Here is a 21,795-nt window from a genome sequence, read left to right on the forward strand (position 1 = left end):
AGAATCCAATTAGTGCATGCTAGAGCATGCCCTCTCCCCTTTACCACTGTCCCTCAGTAAAAACAACTTATGAAAAGGAAAATGGCCTTTTCTATCATAGTAAATGTTTTCTGATGTTTAGTAGGAGCCCACAGGTATGTCACTTAAAGAATTACACATTTTAAGGAAATTTCCAAGTAATCCAGTGAGTACCATCTATCTGCAGCTAGGTTTAAGCTAAGGGTTCTATGGCTACCTAAGGACTTACAAACTAAAATTAAGACAAGACAGAAATATACACAAAGACAATTATTTAAGACCTTTATTAACGGGTGCTTGCCGTTTGTTGATTTTTTTGAAAAAATCAAGTTGTAAACTTTTTATTACAAATTAAAAATGAGGTTCTTAAAAATCTCAACTTGACCAGATATGAAACAATTTAAAAACCTTTAAAGGTGTATTGAGAAAAACCAGGTTTTTTTTTTTTTTAAAAAACACGTTTGTCATTACCAAAAAGAGACGTCTTTAGGTAAAAATAATAAAAACCCCATGCTGCATAGATAATGCAGATAGTTCTATTTATCTGGTCAGTGGGCAAAAAGCAAGCACTTAAGGTCTTCAGCTCCAATCTTTTGTTCATTTCTTATTGCTGGAATTTCATCTTCATTTCTTCGTGTTGGATGACTAAACTGAAAAAAAAAATTAAAAATGAAAATAAATTTAAGATTATCTTGCACAATTGACTACGATGTTCTTGGTATACACCAAATTGCTCCAGATCACATTAGCTAAGTAGGGAAGGTATTAACAAATCTATTTCTTTATCACAAGACATTGATCCAACAGGGGTGGACAATGCTCTGTAACAAGAATGGCTACTGTCAGGTTCTGGATGACCTTTTGCCACCCAGAAAATAATAGAGGGGAAAAAACCAAAAGTATCACTGGCTGGAAATGACAATTCCAAAGCCAAACAGAGACAATTACATGCTTCTCAGTATCAAGAAAAAACTGAATGCAAAGGAATCCCTTTAGAACTAATATAATGTCAACTGTCACTTTCCCCCAAAGAGACTATACTGCTGCTCATCACCACGCAGGTTATTAATTCTGGTAAGCTATCCCACCTCTTTTTGAAAATAAACACAATGTCGTCATCATTCTTCTTAGGGTAAAGTTATAGCAAGACTTTCCTCAGCTTACTGGTGAAATCACAGACTTCATTCAGAACAGCTGACAAAAGGCTCTAATACTTGCCATGACCCAAACTGGATATATCTAGGTAATTTGAAGAGGACTGTGGCTGAAAGACAACCTAAACAACAATGGCTCATCTTACCTGATAAACTGGGATTTTTCACCACCCATGACTGCTCAGAGGCCAGAAGGCCACCTACACCTACTTACCCGGATGATGGTAGAGATGGTAAGCCGGCATTTACTCAGCCCCGCCCTGCTCAGCCTCGGGAGCGGACGAATTCTCAGCTGGTGGATCGGCTGCTTTTGTCTCTTTGCCATCTTGTGGTTTAGGGTTTTCTGGGCGTCTGCGTCGGTAATTGAAGTTGCGGCGGTACCGACGTTGAGGTGGCTGCTGACCTTGGGTCTCATCTCCTTGATTTTCCTTATCTTCCTCATTGCCATCCTCTCTAGGCTGTCTTTGGCGAGGAGGACCCCTGGAATGAACATTGTGCAAAGTTGAAACGACAAATAAAACCTTCATTCTTTAACCCACCCACCAACGCTCTCACTTGGGTCAGTCAATTAAACACCGTATCTGGCCTGTTTTCTAAAACTCGGTTCCTATTTCACAAACCGAATGGGATGACTGTGCAAGGATTTGGAAGTGTAAATTAGAAGATGGGCGTTTAAAACTGGTTTTAATGAACTAGCAAACTTTTACTCACAGTATAACGATTACAAAATTAATCCTGAAACTACTAGAAGTGGCACACCACCAGATACTCTGATGTCATTTTAAATGGGCTCCATGGTAACCACGTTTGGGAACAAGCGCTACTAATCCTTTACAGATAGATGAGCACTTGCTAAAAAGGCAGGATATCAAAAAACAAAAGATGCTCTCTCTATATAAATCAAAACACACTGCAACCAACGGTCATTAAGGAAATGCAATTCAAAACAGAGACCACTTCATACCCACACCAAGATGGCCATAATCAAAAGATCAGAAAACCACCAGCGTTGGTGAGGATGTGGAGACACTGGAACCCTCATACGTTGCTGGTGGGAAAATAACAGTGCAGCAGCTTTGGAAAATAGCCCGGCAATTCCTCAAAATATTAAAGAGTCACTATGTGACCCAGCAATTCCACTCAGAGGTCTATACACCCAAGAAAGTATCCATTTCAGGATTACCAATAACAAAGATGTACAATCCAAGTGCCCATTAGCTTACTAAGGAAGAAACAAAACAGGACATCCATGCAGTGGACCCTGATTTATCCAGAAAAGGCAGACTGGTAGTAGCCAGGGGCTGGGGTACAGGGAAATGAGTAACTGTTAATGGACACAAGGGTATTTTTCTGGCTCAGGGCGGGGGAAGGAGTGAAAACGTCTGATAGTGGTAATGGTTGCATAACTGCGTGAATACTAAAATCCAGAGTTGGTACACTTAGAAAAAACTTCAAATTTACATTCTAGCAATATTATGTTCAATAGCCTGAAATTAAAGATTTCAGGACCAAAGAAAGTATCAAGATTTCTATCACCAAGGGAAGATTAGAATTGCTTTTGCTGGTGACTATGTCAGAAAGCAGAGGTTTTCTTGGCCTTTCTTCCATCACAGCACCCCAGAAACATCAAGATTAGTAGCATGCCTTTTATACCTATTGGTCATCATGGGCTCCAACTAATTCCCCTCCCCTTTTCCTGAAACCCTGTCCCTAGTTTTGGGACCTCATAGCCAGTCTTCGGCAAAACTCTTCTGGCTCTTCCCTGCACCCCATTGTCGCTTCAAAGTCAATTTCCCCTTCTTTTTAAAACTCTGAGCTTTTCAAATCTTATGTACCATTTACTATCCTTTTCCTGTTGTAGTTATCCTGACAACCCCAAATAACCTGAGCATTTAAAATTCTTTACCTCCTATCCAGTTGTTTTCTATCTGGGTTCTCCCCATTTTAAGCATTGCACTCTCCAAACACTCCTTTTCCTTTTCTCCTAGTTTAATTCCTTCCTGTTCTCCCATTCTTTATTTCCATTAGGGCTTATAATCCAGTGATCCTATGACTCTATCTCCCATTCTCCGTTAATATTTTTCTCCCTTCTTACCCAAGTATAAAGCCCACCATTAATTATGACCAATCCCAACCCCAGGATCTTCATTTGGATCAACAAATGCTGGACAAATTCAACCCTGCTCAATCTGAGCCTGCTGCTCAAAAATGGCTGGAAAATACAATCATGCTGGGTGGACCTTGTAACCATTATTCTATTACTTCATTTCCCCTTTCTCTTCTAGAGATCATTTCACATCTTTGTCTCAAATTCCCCACACCTCTTCTCTTACCTCTCCCTCTCCTCCTGACTCCACTAGCACACCAATGCCCACATACTCTGGCTTCTTACATACAACACACCCAGAGCTCTTAGCAAATGGTCCACCACTCACTTATGGACAAAATCCTATCCTATCTGAAGACAATTCTAAGCAGTCACTTTCTACCAACTGTCTTCTGCTGCCATTTTTCAGCCTATGAATATGCCCAATTTCTCAAACAAAAATACTTTCGTAACACCACTCCTCCCTTTTACTTTGTATTTAGCACTGTCAACTTGCCTATCCATTCAAATGAGACTATTCCGTCTAACTTAAAAGGCAAACAACAAAACTGAAGCACTCAACAACAAAAACTCCCATGCTTTTAAAGACACCAATGAAGCTAAGCCAAAAATGTAAGCAGCTTTATAGTGTAACACAAAGGTAAACCAAATTTTCTGCTGTTGGAACCAATGGATGTAATGTATAGACTGCCATGAGAGCCTATTTTAGACCAATTTTAAAAACACTGATCACTGTAAAAAATGATGTTGTTATATTATTTGCAATGTTTCAACAAGGTATCTCTGTCTAGGTTTAAAACTAGTTTGAACAATAGTTCAGTTCAGGATCAACAAAGCTCATCTGTCAGCATCAAAAATAATCTTCCCCACTCAACAGGGAAAACCCCACTGGATCTCCAACATCCAGCACATGGCTAACAATCTCCTGGTGGAAATTTTAATGAGCCAGAGCTGGAACTCCAGGCCATTTTCATGAAATAAAAACTCAGGACACAACACACATCACTGGAAACGAGAAAAGAATAAATTATAGACACTGGCTACTGCAAAACTCTCAATGCATATATACCGATGTACACTGCAATCTCAGCTGGGTTCCTAGTTCCTAAAGCTTCACTGCTCCACCCTCCTTGAAGTATTTTGAACATGGGTGTGTGTGTCCAGAAACCTCTCTTACAAAATCACAATGTATTTTGAAGACTTCTATATTGTATTTTGGATACTTTTACAGTAAGGAATTTCTTAAAACTTATTTGGGTCTGTACATTTAAAGCTGTTACATAAGTGATCATCAGTTAAGAATATTACTGTATTGCCTTAAGTATACAACCCATTAGTTTTAGGGATTACATCTGGAGACTCAATGCTTTAATAAAAAGACCCTTAAAAGAAATAGCTGTTAACACCACTATATCCATCCACTGCGGGACAGACTGGGTATATATTGCCTCAAATATACCAAACGTTTATATACTAAACATGTCTGGCTCATGGAACTCTTCTCTAGTTACTACTTTATTGGAGTGATTTCATTCTGCAACTTAAGGGTGACAAAAAAAACCTAAACTGAGAAGTGATTAATGGAAAATTATGCCATCTCAGAGGTGACACTATAGATTCTTCATTTATGATGAAGGTGCAATTCACATACTCCTAATGCTTTAAAGGCAATGCTTACCTTTACCTTTCTCCCTCCCAATGAAGCAGGTCTTAAACATATAACACAGGTTGAACTATTCTCTTACCTGTTCAAGACAAAAACTGAAATTCCATAACCTCATTGGGGGGGGCGGGGGGAGAACCCACAACTGTATATAAAGTAGACCTCATCTATACAAGCTGTTTTTAACCAGTGCCAGCAAAGAACACATTCTCAAAGATAACTGACTTCAGGTTCACCTCTTTGGCATCTGACAAAAGAAAATGTTAAGCGTTAACAAATAAAAGGATTCCAAAAGGCTACAGGAGAAGCATGATGCTGCTGAGTCCTAACATATGCTTGAGAAATTTAATACAAACCATACCTGCGGAATCGTGGTCTATAACCCCGATACATATTCTGTCTCACTGGTCTACCTTGTTCTCCTGCACCCTGGTTGTCAGCACCCTGAAAAGACAATCAAGCTGACTCAATCAGTAACAGTAAAAACCCAATCAGACAAATCCAAAGTCTGCATACAGGAGTTAAAAATAAATCAATCATCTGGTAACTATAATTATACTATAATCTTTCAGAAATCAAAAAATGCTTCCCATTAGATTAATTGCTCCAATATAGGGGAAGACACCCAGAAAATGCTTAAAATGCAGTCCTATTTAAAGTTATTGCATGCTGTTGATTCTTTTACTTTTTGGTGAAAACTTACTTCCATCACTTCTCCCTGCACAGGAGGGTTGGAATACTGTGGTCGACGCCCATAGGGTCTCCGCATGTAGTAAGGTGGGAACCGTCGCCTGCGGTAGGGCCGGCGCTGTTGGGCCTGGCCTTCGGGAGCACTTTCCGATCCCTCGTTCTTTTCCCCACTCTCACTATTCTGGTAATTCTGCTGGTAATTGCGTGGAGGACCCCTGCGACGTGGATAGCGTCTATAATGGTTACGGTCTGCTGCATATTTACTGCCTTGCACTGGAACTCCACCAGGGCCTGTCACATTTGCTGCCTCCGCACCCTACAAAAGCCATCATATATTGACAGTGACAACAGAATTAAGTACACTTAATAAAATTTACACAAAACAAATAAAAAAGGGTCTATGTGGCCAGGGGTGCATAGAAATGATTAAATATCAGTTCCTCACTGTTCTGAAGAGATTGCCCTCTAACTGCAGCCAGCACATTAGGCTTGATGCACCTGTGTTCATGTGGTCACCTGACCCATCCATCCACATTAGAGCCACCATCCTAACGGATGAGATCTCCAAAATATTTCCATACTGAAGTCAAACCTTTACACAAAAAGCATCCTCACCTTTTCTCCTTCAACAACATCAAACTCCACAGTCTCTCCATCTCCTACACTGCGAAGGTACTTCCTGGGGTTATTCTTCTTTATGGCAGTCTAGTAATATCACATTCCAAAAATAGATTAACAGGGGAGAATAATGTGCTTTTTCATTCAAAATGTACCAGAGTCAATATTATTTTAGCTTGGATATACACTTAAAATTAGCTTTAAATAAGACCAAACCGTCAATAAATTTAGGAAAACAGGGACCAATGTACCCCCAACCTCAACCAAAATGCTCTAATCTTACAAGGCCCCAGCATTTTCCAAACTAAAACAAGTAATTTAACACTCAAGACACAACAATATGTATTTTTTAAAAATGCCTTTTGCAAAAGCATCATATGTAGCTTTAAACAAAATGAGGATATCCATCTATCCCCCAAAGACTGCACTTAATAGTAGAAGCTAGCCCCACACAGGGCCAGTTTAGATGACAGGCGAGTTTAGTTTTGCATGCTTCAAAGTTGACCAAACCAACTTTGCCCTGTGTTAACCATATCAAACTCAATTACAAATGTCAACCAAAATCCCTTCCAACTGGTCTGTGATAATACTTCAATGGAAATGCAATTCACATGTATTGACTATGCGCCACTCTTTACATTATCTGACCACATGGGATAGTCGGTTATTACCTCCTCAGAATACAATAAATCTCACAATGTTACTTGTTCTCTAGACTGCTACAACTAAGTAAAAGGGGAAGAATAACACCTCACGTTTGGGTGTAATACAATAAAGTTCTTTCATGCATTACCTAATCAATCTCATTATGACAATGCTGTGAGGTATTATTACTCCTTTTTTACAAATAAACAGGCTTTTTAAAGTTACGTGACTTGCCCAAGGTCACACAGCTTAAGTGGCACAGTATGGACTTTTCTAAATCCAGGTCTTGGGACTCCAAATCCCGTGTTCATTCTACTACATCACAGCAGTATCCATTACAGGATCGATCACTCATGCATTTCCATTCCATAGGAGGCAGGACAACCAACAAAGCTGAAGCCAATTAAGCTAAGTTGCCCAGAACTGCAGTCTCCTTGATACACTAAGACCTGAGCATCCAAAGTCCCAAGAAACAACTAAATGTTGAACCACTTCCAAAATAAAGAGGAAAGCATATTGGTGACACCTGTGGGTCAGTACCAAGTGGGTGACATGCATTCAGCCAAATAATTGATCTCATCTGTCATCTAAACTGTCACAAAGTTTTCATACCTTCCATATATAGCCAACTCTCAATTACCTGCAGTCATAGGGGATAGCAGAAGTATGGATAATTACACTCTAAGAACATATTTTGGTCAGCATCTTCAGAACACCCCAATCTCCCCAAACCCTTTTGTGCTGCTGACAAATAACAAGACTGACCTGCCTTGCTGTCTCTTGTTCCTAAATGTGCATATTCCTTTGAACATGCAGAAGTAAGGAACACAAAGGAGTTGGCATTCAATTTTATAAAACATTTGTTTTAAAAATAACATTGAGTAGTCCTATATTTATGTTCAGGATTAATTTTTTAAAGTTCATTTTTTAAAAAAAGTAATCTATACACCCAACATGGGGCTTAAACCCATGACCCCGAGATCAAGAGTCTCACACTCTTCCTACTGAGCCAGCCAGGTGCCCGTATGTTTAGAATTTAAATGTTTCCATAGTTATATATTTGACCCTGGGATTTTCTGATAAGGTTTTGGACATACTAGAAATTGATCTGGCTCCCTTGATTGCCACTGAATGCTGTATAGGACATCTCAGAAAGCGACAAAGCACCAACCTCAGATAGCCCTTCCTAAGAAAAGTATGCTGGCATCCAAGCTCACACCTGCCTGAATAACAGTGTTGAGTGTGAAAACTCTATCTTTTGATGTCTGGATAAAAAGTACAAAAAAGTGGTTAAAAAGTTCTTAGAGTGATTTTCAATATAAGATAGTATTACAACAGTCTTGGTGAAAAAACTGCAGTGCACACAACTACACATACACAACTGTGTTCTTCCTATCCAATGCACACCTGTGAGGATAATGAAGTCCAACAGAGCCCATGAGATACTTAAGTTTGAGATATTAGTGTTTACACTATAGTGGCTTGCTTTAATAAAAGTAATGCATTACGCTCACTTTCCAAAATATTTTTCTTAAATGCACTTGTGAAAGTTCAGCATATGGCACCTAATCCCATGTTAGTCTTTTCCTCTTAAAACACTGAAGCCTATCTCATTATTTAATGAGTAAATCACCAACTTTGTCACACTGCCTTTTCACTCAATCCTAAACTAGTGAGGATTTATAAATTTTCCAAGCCAACCAAAATTCTCAAAGATAATTCCCAAAGTGCTTTAGAATAAATAGAAGGACCTAGGCTAACTCTGCTGGTGTTCTAGCATTCACTTCAAATTTATATGTTTTGCAGCTGAGTCCTATTTTCCCCCTGATTATTGTGATTTGTCCTTACCAGAGAGGTAAAAACCTGACAGTGTTTGAAAACACCCCACCAAAGGTTCTGTGTGTTTATAGCAAAATTAGTTCAAGTTTAGGTTAATGGAGATTTTTTTCTTCCTCTGAAATTGGGTTTCAAAATTTGGTATGAGTTGAGCACATTTCCACATTTAAAAAAGCTAGAGCTATTAACAAAATACCCATTTGAAACACCTATCTTAATTAAGTAAACCGCCAATATAATGTTTCAATGTATACATTTAAGCATGCTCCCACTGTTCCTGTGGGAGCTAAATTGTTGGTTGGTTGTATGTAATAACCTTTTTGCAAGGAACAATAGTTGAGAAAACATCCACCCCTTTCTTTCTTCTCACATCCCTTAAAACTAGGATTGTAAACATTCACACGAGCACTCACCTGGTGTACAAATACATCTTCCTTGGTGTCATTCCTGCAAGACAGAACCAAGTTGAACAAGTCAGTAAATGCAATACACTTCATGTTGCCAAAGGTTAAGAGTAAGTGTGGTTCTTTGTGCATTTCCCCATTTTTCCTGTTGTTAAAGACTTTCTGACTGCCAACCAGCCACCAGGAAATATAAAGCAGAAACACAGTTTTTGTTTCATTTTTCTTGAGGAAGCAGTTGCCAACAGTTGTAAACCTCACTACCTGCAGAAGGATTAAAAAAAAAAAAGTCTGTGACCTACTAAGCCATTAAGGCTATTAAGAAGATTTAAGTGACTAGCAACTATCACTCCTTATGATCCTACCAAACATTAACAACTTTCCAGCATACACCACTCTTACTCCATCCATGTGGCAACAAGCATTGTACTGGAGAACTAAGGAGGTGAAGATGAATGAGACAGTTTCCTACTAGCACACACACCCCTTCACTTCGTATCAGAAACCATTTTACAGCAATCATTAAATATCTAGTCAAACTGTGCTAAAGAAATATGGTTGAAAATATCTGCTTTACAACTTCAAAAGTAGTGTTAAAGGAGGAAACATCTGCCTTAAGTCTTCAAGAAGTTTACTGGAAAATGAGAAAAATGTTCCAGAGGTAGACAGAAAGGAGGTCATAAACCTGGGTAAAGCAGCAACTAGCAAGTTCAATGCAAGCAGAGTCCAAACTGGCTGAAGCATGAGGAATATGGTTGTGGGTGGGGCAGGATAAAGAATAGGGGCTAAACGATCACCACGTAGGCAGAGGAGGTACCAAAGGCTTTTGAGTAGACAAATATGGCGTAACATCAGATGTTAAAATTTGGTGGCTATTAAGAGAAATTTCAAATACAAGAGGAGCCCAGTTAGTTCTAGTAACTACTCTAGAAGCCCAGACCGGGACTGATGGAAGCCTAAATTAAGGGGCTATGTGTGAGGCAATGTATTTGAGGGTTCGCTTTCTTGAGGTAAAAATGGAATGGGAGAACGAGCTTATTTTAGCTAGGACATCACGGTTAAGATGACGATACTATATAAGCAAAATCCACAGGAGGAGAAACCATTTTCCAGACCTTTATCAACCTCCTCCGCCCTCTTCATATTGTCCAGTAGGTCAGAGAGAGAATGGGCTCAATAAGAGTTCTAATGTTTAATGACAGAAGGAACAAAGGTTGCAATGAACTAGACTGACTGGCTTACTGACTGTTGGCTCCTTGCTGAACTGTGGAGCAACAAATGCGCCAAAGAATCCACATAGCTTGGACTATCGTAACATGAGGACATTTCATTTATGGGAACAGAATTTTAAATCTTCAAAAGAAAAATCTACAAACACCCAGAATACTGCAAAAGCTACTCAAGGCAACTGATTAAAAACTGACCTTTAAAAGCTAGTTAAGTACTAGGAAACCTAGGGAATTAATGGTTGCCATAATGCCTATCTGTCAAATAGGTCCACAGGCATCCCACAAAGTTCATAGCCATCACTATTAAATTCTCATCTCCAACACTGGGACTGAATTCCAAACCCTGGGGCCCTAAGGAGAAGTGCAACAAAAATCTGGTAGAGCAAGAAAGGTGGGTAAAGTCTAGAAAAGGAACTCTCAACAGGGGCAGTGCTGACCACCATAGGCCGTTTAAAGTTGTTCCGAAGATGGGCACTATTTGCCATAATTGGGGTGAAGGATGTCAGGCTTGCTGGAGGCCTAGGTAAAGAATTATTTGGTATCCTAGTGGACTTTCATGTAAGTACATTTATTATAACTTGAGTTTTGAATCTGGTATTTTAGTTTTAATATGCATTAAATTTACTAAAAATGCAACTTCCACGGAGAGAAATTTTCATTTATTGATAATGCCACTTGTGTATCTGGGTAGCCAACACATCATTTCTTTTATCAGTTGGTCTCTGTGGCAGCACTATCCATGTCTTCTAATATAGTTGCAAACAGCTATGTACATATACACTATACACTACAATAAAAAGAAATACAAGTGGTTATCTATAAATTTTACTTCAAGCTTGTAAAAGGAATTAGAAAATTTACCAACTATTTATCTAGTAGTTAGAACAATCTTTTTTCTTTAAAAGATTTTTATTTGAGATAGTGAGAGAACACAAGCAGGGGGAAAGGGAGAAGCAGGCTCCCTGCTCAGCAGGGAGCCCCATGTGGGGCTCCATCCCAGGACCCTGGGATCACAACCCGAGCCCAAGGCAGATGCCCAACCGACTGAGCCACCCAGGCATCCCTAGAACAATCTTCTTTAAAACAGTACAAGGTAGGCAATACACACAATGCATCCCCTGAAAGACAGCTTAAGATGTTCCGTGGGTACAAAGATATGTAGAAACCAATAAAAGGTTCATTAATGATGTGCCAGACAATAGCACTCACTAACAATGTTGACAACCAACCAACCTATTAGGGAATTAACATGGCCAAAGCGTATCTCGATTTTAGGAAAAAACTTGACGACCACTCAAAGAAATGCAGTTTTAGCCTAGATAGAACACTATAATCTGGATGCATTAAATCAATCTAGTTACAATTTAAGTGACTATGCAGAAATTCAAGGTACTGCTAAAAGGAAACCCAATTTTTAGTCCTCATTCCACTATTAACAGCTGTGCAACCTTGGAAAGCTGTCTCATCTGCAAAATTGGATACAACAGCTTACCTTACTGAGGATTTAAGTTCCAGATATTGTTCCAAATGCTTTAACTATACATACCATTCAATCCTCACAATCCTGAGGTAGACACTATCATAACCCTTTCTATACATTAGGAAAATGAAGTACATGTTCATCTGCTCAATGGTATAATTTGACTCCACAGGCCCTGATCTTTACTATGTTAAAAACTCAAAAAGGACCAGTTCGGAATCTTCACATTTTCAGCTCTTTTTTTTTTTTTTAAAGATTTTATTTATTTATTTGAGAGAGAGAGAATGAGAGACAGAGAGCACGAGAGGGAAGAGGATCAGAGGGAGAAGCAGACCCCCAGCCGAGCAGGGAGCCCGATGCGGGACTCGATCCCGGCCCAACCGACTGAGCCACCCAGGCGCCCCACATTTTCAGCTCTTGAGGCAGCTTACAGCAATATGGTCTCTCCATTTTTTTGGAGGACAACAAAGGGCAAGCACCCCTACATCCTCACCTTCATTACACAGCTATTCGATTTAATGAGACCAAGGTTCTGCTATGTATCTCCTCCCCCAGTGTAAAAACCATTTTGGGCTCACAAGCCATATAAAAACAGATGCTGAGTGGTAATTTCTTGACCCCTATCTATAGTAATACTGGAGAAAAATGCATGCTCATGGCTACGAGAGATCTTACTGAAGAGGGAAAAGCAGCAATTAACAGGCTGACCAGGGTACCTGGGTGGCTCAGTCATTTAAGTGTCTGCCTTTAGCTCAGGTCATTATCCCAGGGTCCTGGGATTGATCCCATGTGGGGCTTTCTGCCCATGGGGAGTCTGCTTCTCCTTCTCCCTCTGCCCCTCCCCCCTGCTCGTGCTCTCTCAAATAAATAAAATCTTAAAAAAATAAAATAAGCTGATCAAAATGGATCATCAAGAAGTGTATTTTAAACCTTTAGCTATTGGGATGCACCTGGGTGGCTCAGTCAGTTAAGAGTTTGCCTTCAGCTTAGGTCATGATCTCAGGGTCCTGGGATAGAGCTCTGCGTCAGGCTCTTTCCTCAGCGGGGAGTCCGCTTTCTCCCTCTCCCTCTGTACCCGTACCCTCTCTTGCTCTCTCTCAATCAAATAAAATCTTAAAAAAAAACAAAAACTAACAAAACAAAATAAAAAACCCTTTAGCTATTACTCATGTAGTAAGAAGAACAGAGACATTCTTAAGTACTGCACCTTACTTTTTGTGGTATATGCTGACAACCAAGAGACATACTTCTAACTTTACCATACTTTACTGAGGGTGGAAAATCACGGACAGGGCAGACTGGTATAGTAATAAGTAAGCTAGCTAGCTAAGGGTGCCTGGGTGGCACAGTCGGTTATGTGTGCAACTCTTGGTTTCGGCTCAGGTTGTGATCTCAGGGTCATGAGATCCAGTCCCGTGTTGGGCTCTGTGCTGAGCATGGAGTCTGCTTAAGATTCTCTTTCCCTTCTCCCTGTCCCCCTCCCCCCACCCCAAAAATAAACAAATAAATCTTTAAAAAGCAGCTAGCTGGCTAGGAACTGTGCTAAGCACCAGTAATAAAAATAAGACATGGCCTATCCTCAAATACTTCAACCTAGAAGGCCACCACCTTTGATCCAATGCAGCAGCTGAATTACCAAAAACTGTTTTCCACATATTGTAGTATGTTAAGTCCCACTGATCAGAAAGGAGGAAGAGGAAAGAGCAGACAGTACACATAATATAGAGCAGTGGTTCAGCGTTCCTTACTAGAAGCACTGGAGCCAAGGTTAGAATCCTGGCTATCCCCATTACTACACACCCCATCTGGGGCAAATCGCCTTATTTGGACAATGGCGATGAAATAACACTTACCTAAAGACCACACTATAATCAAACCCAAGCCCATCCATACTGCTGCCACTTGAGACATTATTTTTACTGGCAGCCCAGTGCCTAGTACTGCTGTCCAAAAGATATAAAATCCAAGTTCGATACAGGTTTGTCCTGTTATCTTAAAGTTCACTTGATACCACTTCACTTTCATGAGAGGTTTCACAGGAATGCACTACTTTTGCATAGCAGGGAGAAATCTATATCTAGGTTTATTTTCTAATGGCCACAATAAAAAAAATAAAAGCAGGTAAAATTAGTTTTACCATTTAAACATGAACAATATAAAAAACTGAAGTATTTTCTTTTTTCATACTAAGCCTTCATAATCTGCTCTATATTTTACACTTCTGAAAAGTAGGTTCACAAACGCAAGCTGTTCATAAGAAAGTGGTTCAAAACAAACACTAAATTGGGTATCAGTTTTAAAATTCAAGTTAAAAAAAAAATTCTGTTTCTCAGATGCAAGAACCATGTTTCCATACAAGTCTAATGGTTACTGTACTTACTGGACAGCACAGGCCTACAATATTCCAACAGTGTCACTCCATACAGCACAGTCCTCCTGTTTTCCTGCACTCAGGTGTATGCTTTCTGCTGTATTCTTCTACCCCACTTCTTGTTAAGTGCATTATTTATACTGAAAATTTTTCATAAAAACTCCACCTCTCAGGTTTTCTCACCTAACTAGCAATATTGTCCTTATTCAGCAAATGAGAACACAGTATAGACTTCAAGGAAAAAAGAATCACAGCGGGAGGCTGAAGAAAAAAAGGAGTTACCATTTGAAGTTTGGAAAATGCTAAAGAAAAAAGAAATCCTGCTGGGATTTACAAATAGAAGTCTCTTAAAAGTTCCTAACGTAGTACAATGAAGATAAAAAAAAGTGTAGCCAACACTAAACTCCTATACTACTAAATTTATCCAGATTAAAGTGTCTCAAAATGTCCTAAAATTTTAGGAAACCTTTTTTTGCCAGACCACAGCATTGCCTTAAGTGAAATCTAACATATAAGCTCACCTACCCATAACTAAATGCTCTTATGCTATTATCTTGTTGCAGAACCACACCAAGCCCTTTTAACAGCTTCAACTGCCCAACTGCACAAATTATTAATTCTAAGTCATAAAAACCTCTAGGATTTAGCATCCATATATACTCCATAACCCAAAGCATCCAGACACCAATTCCCAAGTTCTGCACATGGCCATAATAAACCCTACTTATCTTTTTACTTGTTTTCTATTAAACACTTCTTATGGCCAGCAGGCACACTATTTCCCACATTACTTTCTATCATTCTGCCTCAGTGAGCTGGACTGTAGAGGCTTCCAAGGGCTAAGACTGAAGGGTGGAAAACAGCAATAACAGCCCCAACACTTGGAAGACAGAAGGTAAGTAAGCTAGTTCTCTACTCCAGATTTCAAGATGAAAAGCTTTTACATATCAGTGACTTGGTCAACAAGGATGACTTCTGGCCAACTTAGGATCAGTAGCTAACACAACCAGCATGCAAATTAATCCTAAAGTGCCTTGTATGGAAGTCACTGCCTGAAGAGCCTCAGTTCTGAAATCAAAACAAAAACAACCCCTACCCAAACCAACAACCAATAACAGTGCTTTTCAAGACTGCCAATGATACACCATGACTTGGGAACTACTTAGGTATCATTTTTTTATGCTTTCACCCACCCATCCTTCCTTAATAGCACACTACCAAGTCTTCCCTAGTGCCACAGCATTTAGTCAATTATGTTATAGACCATCCATGCCTTTTATAATTTAGAGATAACCTTACCATTTGTGATCAAGTTCAGTCTGATTTTAATTTAATAGTCCAGGAGACTTGGCAATCACTCTCCGATAGGTCTACAAATTTTTAAAAGTAAGACCCAGGGAGTAAATATTTTAGGCCATGTCTGTCACATATTCTTATTTAAACAACCCTTAAAAAGAAAATCCATTCTTAGCTTGCAGGTCATACGAAGACAAAATTAAAAGATTCACAAGTGAGATAAGGGTCAAAGGCTCTCTCCTTTAATCGCTCAATTGCATCCCAGCATTAGCTATATTAAGGAAGTCCTTTTAATTTGTAAAGCAAATCTGCACACTAAACTCTGTTACAGCACTACCTAACTACACGTAATAGGCAGTGCAAAAAGCAAAGTTTTTCAAATCTGGGGAACTAATAAGTCAGCACACAGGAGCTCCAGTGACTGCTAGGTATCATTTAGGAAAAGTCTTTTGATGGCTAAGAATAGCCACCCTAAGAAATTATCTGTAACCGTGGACACCAACCAAACTGAAGAGGACCAGGGCCTATTTTCAGGGACAGTGTAACAGCAGCTAGTGAACAAACTTCCAAGGCAGAAAATGGGAGTTCAAACCTTAGCTCTGCCACTTCCCACGCTTCCCGAGGCAAGTTACTCAACTTCTCTGTGCCTCAGTATAGTATTGACACCTCAAAGATTTTGAGGATTAAACGGCCTAGTTCACGTAAAGCATTTACAATAATGTCTAGTATAAGCGCTTGAGAAACATTAGCTTTTTTATGTGTCACCACTGTGTCCAGGAAGTCACCTTCATCAGTTACATACACAGGGAATCCCCAAAAGAGAGACTAAATCTGACAGCCACAACTAAATATTTTTCCTAAAGATAGCTAAACCCTTCCATGGCTTAGTTTATTATACCTTTTCTTGGACCATGCGTAATAAACTCAAATGCACAGGCCAGGCAGGAAGAGCAGGCAGGCAGGGAGGTCAACAACAGGAGAAAACCAGACCTGACATACTGTGGTAAATAAAGAGAATGTATGCCCCATTGAAAGATGGCAATAATACTCGTGGCCATCCGATTTTATTTACATGGGACTTCAGGTCCCAAAGCTAAAATTCAAATCTTAAAAAGATGGTAATCTGAACATTTTGGAGATTATCTCCCTAATTTTAAACAGCAACAATTCATTCCAATTCTTTCTAAGATACTGTGTTATCCAAACAAAACATCTGGGGGTAGATTCAGTTAGTAGGTCACCAGTCTATGTCCTCTGCCCTATTGGATTCTCTTTGCTCCAAATTCCCTGCCCACCCCAAAACTCTACAATGATTGATTAAGCATTTTTAAGTACTCTGGAGAACAGAGAAGTATTCCTATGTGGTCACTATGAAAGACGCATGTCCCAATGAAAAACTGTTAAAACTGTTACTGATTCATGCCAACTTTTCACGAAATTTGATGAGCATGGACTATCCTCAACAGAAGGAAGCAAAAGACAAAATCAGGTTTCCAGACTTAAAAAGCAGAGAACCAAACCCTGAAACCACTGACCCCTGTGGCATCCTTCTAATGACATCTTCAACAGTTTTGAGTGAAGCTTTCCATAATAAAATGAAATGGGGGGGTGTGTGTTAATAAACCCCTCTAGTCACATAATCCAATTACTGTTTTCAAGACACAGCATACTGAAGGACTAACCATAAATTTGTCAGAATTCTTAGATTCTGTAGCCAAAATGTTTGATGTTCTAAACTCTACACTCTTACTTAGCACCTTTTACACAAGAAAACATCAGAAGAAAATCCTTTAAAAAATAATTCTGATAAGGCTACATTATTTTCACAGGTAGTAATTTAGATCAAAATATTTACAACGAAAATACGTTTCTTTAAAATCAAAGTTTATATAAAAATTATATTCTATTTTCATTACAAAAATCTTAAGGACCATAATATAATTCAGAGAACTCCAAGGTTCAATCATCTCAAACACTACATCCTCTCCTTTCTACAGAAGCAGCATGTGTCTGCTTCCCCCCAAGCCCCCACCAAGAGCCAAGTGCCTACACACCCAACCAACTTGCAAACTACCAGATTATAGTTTTTTAAGACCCACATTTTCCCTTAATCAAGGCAAACCTCTCCTGGACTTAATTGCAGTCACATTTTACAGTGACTTGAAAATCTTAAAATCACTGAAATAACCAGTTTAGAAACACAAAGCACATTTAAACCAGTTAACTTGACAAAATAGTTGAGGTTAGGACAGTCCAAAGGATCATCAAAAGTCAATTTACATTTAACTCGCCCTGGAGGACAACCAATAGGGTTGATTCCAAGTTAGAAAAGAGAAAGTCAAGGAATGGCATCTCATAAAATAGAGTATCTAAATAAACTACTTTTAGATTATCAATTCTTCACTTCAAAAATCATAACCTCTGTCCATTTTACAAAATGCAGAACATAAGGCACATGGTACAACATCTAAAGCACACACAAACTACAATCTTACCACAGAAAAGCTGCGAATTACAGTCCCTTCTAATGTGTACACCAGCATTACACTGGGTAAAGGATTAAAGGCAGTGTTTTTCAAGGTATGGCCCACCAGACATAATCACCTGGAATTCTTGTTAAAAATGTACCCCTGACCCAATGAATCCAGGCTGGGAAGGGGAAGAACTCAGGAATTTGTATTTTTAAACAACCTTCCAGGATAATAAGCCTACTTTAATTTGAAAACTATTGGTTTAAGGGTTAGGACAGTAAGGAGAGTCAGAGGGAAATGCTAACATTCAGAGATCAACTAAGAAGTGGTCAAATATAAGCACCCACGCATTCCCTTCCTTCATCACTAGTAACCCATTATTAAAAAAACTGATGAAAAATGTAACCTTGGCATGTCACAAAAGCAGTGTAAGAGTAGATGGAAAACTCCCAAGGATTTTGGAAGAAACAATGTTTCCCCACAATTGCAAACGTGGAAAACAGACCATCAAATGCTTACAATCTCTTCTGAACATTTCCACAATACTTCATGGTTGAGTAATGAAAGGTTTTCATCAGCCAATTAGGTCTGTCTTTAAGCTTGATCTTGCCCACTTGGTTTCTTGCAGTAGTGTCTATTTCACATGCATTCAGCATTATTTCTTACTCTTAGGTGTTCTTTTAAAACATCTGGTTGTTTAATGCCTTCTAAAGTAAGAATTTAAGAAAACACCAAGATGACACTATCCTACCTGTAAGGCCAATATGCTATGAGCACACATCATGCTCTACACCCATATGCAACTGCACTAGTAGCCTTGCTTGGCAGCCATCTTGAAAATGATGCCCGGCTCACAAGGGAGACCATGAAGAAGAGTACAGTGTGTAAAACTGCACGTTACCATTACTATTGCTACAAACGATTCTAAGGACTAATCCTAAAGATGGGAACAAAAAAGTATGAGAAATAAAAACTGAGAAGGAGAAAGGGGCAATTTCTTCCAGATACTACTACAGGAACAAATAAAAACTACTGTAGTCCTAATGGGAAATTTATCCAAAGCATTCAAGACAGCATACATTGAAACGTTAAACAAAGGCGCTCTAACCTTAACAGTCAAGATGACAAATCTTGCACTATCAAATCTTGTTACCTCTAAAGGTTAACGTGTTAGAAATAACCTATATATACACTTATCAGTGGGTCACATCACGTTTTTCACTACCAATTTCAATAACGTATAAAAGGGTGACAAGGATAAAAATGCGCCTGAGAATCAGACTAGGTCCCAGTTTCCTCAGTTTGCCCTGTTAAGAGTTGGCTCACTCACTGCACTTGCCTTTTAAATTGCTCCGTACCTAAGAAGACTATCAAATTGGTTTTAGATTAATATCTAACTGCAAAACAAAGACCATCTCTATAGATTGTCTAAATTCCTAATCCCTTCAATCTTCAAAGAAAGCAAAATCTCACTACCAAGAAATAACAAGCTACACATGCTTACACCCTTCCAAGTCCGCAGAGCCTACCCACGGAGCAGAGCATGCAAAAGATAGGACGGAGACTACGGTGGCGGTCATCTCACCTGTTGATGAAACCATATCCGTTTCTTACATTGAACCATTTTACTGTTCCCAAAACCTTCGTTGCTGGAGGAAAAAAAAAAAAACACACAAAAACACAAAAAACCCACGATTACCAGACGTCCTTTCTTAAACCCGCCACGCTTGGGTACCCGGCCCCGCGCGCGCTCCGCCGCGGCCCGCGACCACCTGACAGCCTTTCTCCTCCGAGGCCGCGCGCGGGCCCCACAGCACACGTGGGTGGGCTCGGGGCGGCGGAGGCCCGCAGGCAGGCCCGGGGCGCGGAGCCGGCGGGCGGGCGCGGCTGCTGGGCGGGGAGCACGTGAGGGAACGGGAAGCGCCCGGCCCACTCGGGCCTGCGTAGGCGGCGCGCCGCGCCCTCAGGGTACACGCGGAAGGGAGCGGGCTTGGGGGACGGAACAACGGCGTGCGGGCCTGAGCGCACGCGGCCGCCGGGGAGGGGAGGGACCCCGCCGCACACGCGGTCGGCGGCGCGCGGCCGCCCGGGGGGAGGGGCGCGCGGCCGCGCGGGGTCCGCAAGGGGCGCGAGAGGCGGCCCGCGCGCGCGCGCGCTAGCCGGGCACGCGGACCGGGGCGGGCTGGCGTCCGCGAGGGCGCGAGGGGGGGTGGGGGAGGGGCGGCCGCGCGCCGCCGAGTCGGTCCCCGCCGGCCGCGCGCCCGCCGGCTCGCCCCGCTTCGGGTAACGGTTCCGCCGCCAGGCTTCCCTACGGCCCCACCCCCGTCCCCGTCCGGCCCTCACCGATGACCTTCTTGTCCCCGCCGGCAGGCGCCGCCGATGTGAGGCCGCCCGGGCCGCCGCTCCCTGCGCCGCTGCCCGTGGTGCCGGGCTTGGTGTCGGCAGCGCTGAGGGCGGGGGCGGCGGGGGGGGCGGCGGGCGGCTGCTGGGTCTCGGCCTCGCTGCTCATGGTTGCGGTGATGGTGACTGGGGCCGGCTGCGGCAGCTGCGGCTCCTCCCGGGGTGTGATGGTAACTAGGCCGGCGGCGGCGGTGGGGCTGCTCAGGGCTCTCTGGGGTCCGCTCTCCGCTCCCGCTACCGATCGAACTAGCGAGAATGGCGGGACGGGCGGGATAAGCCCTGCGATCGACCCGCCCCAAGCATCGTTCACTGGCCAACAGTGCTGTCAATCTCACCACCTGACCCCGATTCCTGGCCTCTATTGGCTAATACTTTATCACTCCTCCACTCTCATTGGCTCTTAGGCGGCTAATTCGGCCGACCTACAACCGTTCCTGCCTCCGCCGCCGCCATAGAGACCGGAACTAGAATTAGAGTAGAGGCACCACGAGAACCATAGAGTACCCGAGAGGACGGGCAGAGTGAACATGACTTTCACGAGGCTGCAACGCGGGCGGGCGGGCCCCACGTCCAGGGTTAGGTCCTGGCCGAAGGAAGGGGACTGCCAAACGCCTGATCCGGGGGCTTGAAAGGGGACCCGACGACACCTTAGCCTCATGTGGAGGGAAGGCCTTCCTCTCTCCCTGTTTTAAATGTGGTCCTTGTGACCTTAGACTGCGGATTGAGCCCTGTTTTCTACGATGGCCGTGTACTCACGGCACAGCGAGGGTTTCTGGAATAGACTTAAACGTATGCATTCAAAGAGCGTCCGTTTTGGCGGAGCAGTCACCTTGGAGGGACCACGCAGTCCGTCAGACCGCCCCTGCTCAGCGTATTTAGGGCGGAGGGCGGTGGTGTACTCCACGGGGACCTGCCTTCTGAACCATCTTACCAGGCAAAGAACTGTCTCGTTAAGTAGTCACGTCTTTCTGTATTGGCCACAAATCAGATTTAATTTCAGTCTACGTTTATTGAGCAAGCTGGGCATTTTCTTTGCATTTTATCCGTACAACACCCATGTGAAATAGGGATTACGATCCTCATCTCACAAATGATTTATAATTGAGGCTGCCACCTGATGTAGCTGAAGTCCTCTACCTTCATTCGTTCTCTATTAAGGGTCTACTATCGGCTGGGATGCACTAGTTCACGACTCAGTTTCTGCCTTAAATTCAGTCTAGGAATGAAGGCAGAAATTTAAATACCCCAAACTCCAAACACTCCAGCTTTGCAAAAGCACAAAGCATTTTGGGAGTGGAGGTGGGAAGAAGGTGGAGGGCTGACTCCAGGCACTAGGAGGTTTATGCAAAAGCCTAGAGGCAAGAAGACGGGGTCTGGGGGAAATAGAAGTAAAGTAGTCTAGTCAGACTAGAATGA

General features: G+C 41.6%; 1 protein-coding gene across 3 annotated transcripts; it reads right to left on the reverse strand.

Annotated features, from left to right (window-relative positions):
• Positions 1-275: 275 nt before the first annotated feature.
• On the reverse strand, positions 276-20,624 carry YBX1 (Y-box binding protein 1). Of its 3 annotated transcripts, XM_036079208.2 has the most exons (8): positions 20,323-20,624; positions 19,565-19,628; positions 9,145-9,178; positions 6,248-6,337; positions 5,646-5,948; positions 5,304-5,386; positions 1,387-1,652; positions 276-668 (listed from the first exon to the last, which is right to left on the reverse strand). In XM_036079208.2, exons 1-7 carry the CDS (start codon positions 20,486-20,488, stop codon positions 1,418-1,420), a joined length of 975 nt encoding a protein of 324 aa, XP_035935101.1. In that variant the 5' UTR covers positions 20,489-20,624; the 3' UTR covers positions 276-668; positions 1,387-1,417. The 3 variants fall into 3 exon arrangements, with proteins under 3 accessions (XP_035935101.1, XP_035935102.1, XP_035935103.1); XM_036079209.2 differs by lacking the exon at positions 6,248-6,337; XM_036079210.2 differs by lacking the exon at positions 5,646-5,948.
• Positions 20,625-21,795: the final 1,171 nt, after the last annotated feature.

This window comes from Halichoerus grypus, chromosome 5, assembly GCF_964656455.1.
Source record: "Halichoerus grypus chromosome 5, mHalGry1.hap1.1, whole genome shotgun sequence".
In the NCBI taxonomy this organism is placed as follows: Eukaryota; Metazoa; Chordata; class Mammalia; order Carnivora; family Phocidae; genus Halichoerus; species Halichoerus grypus.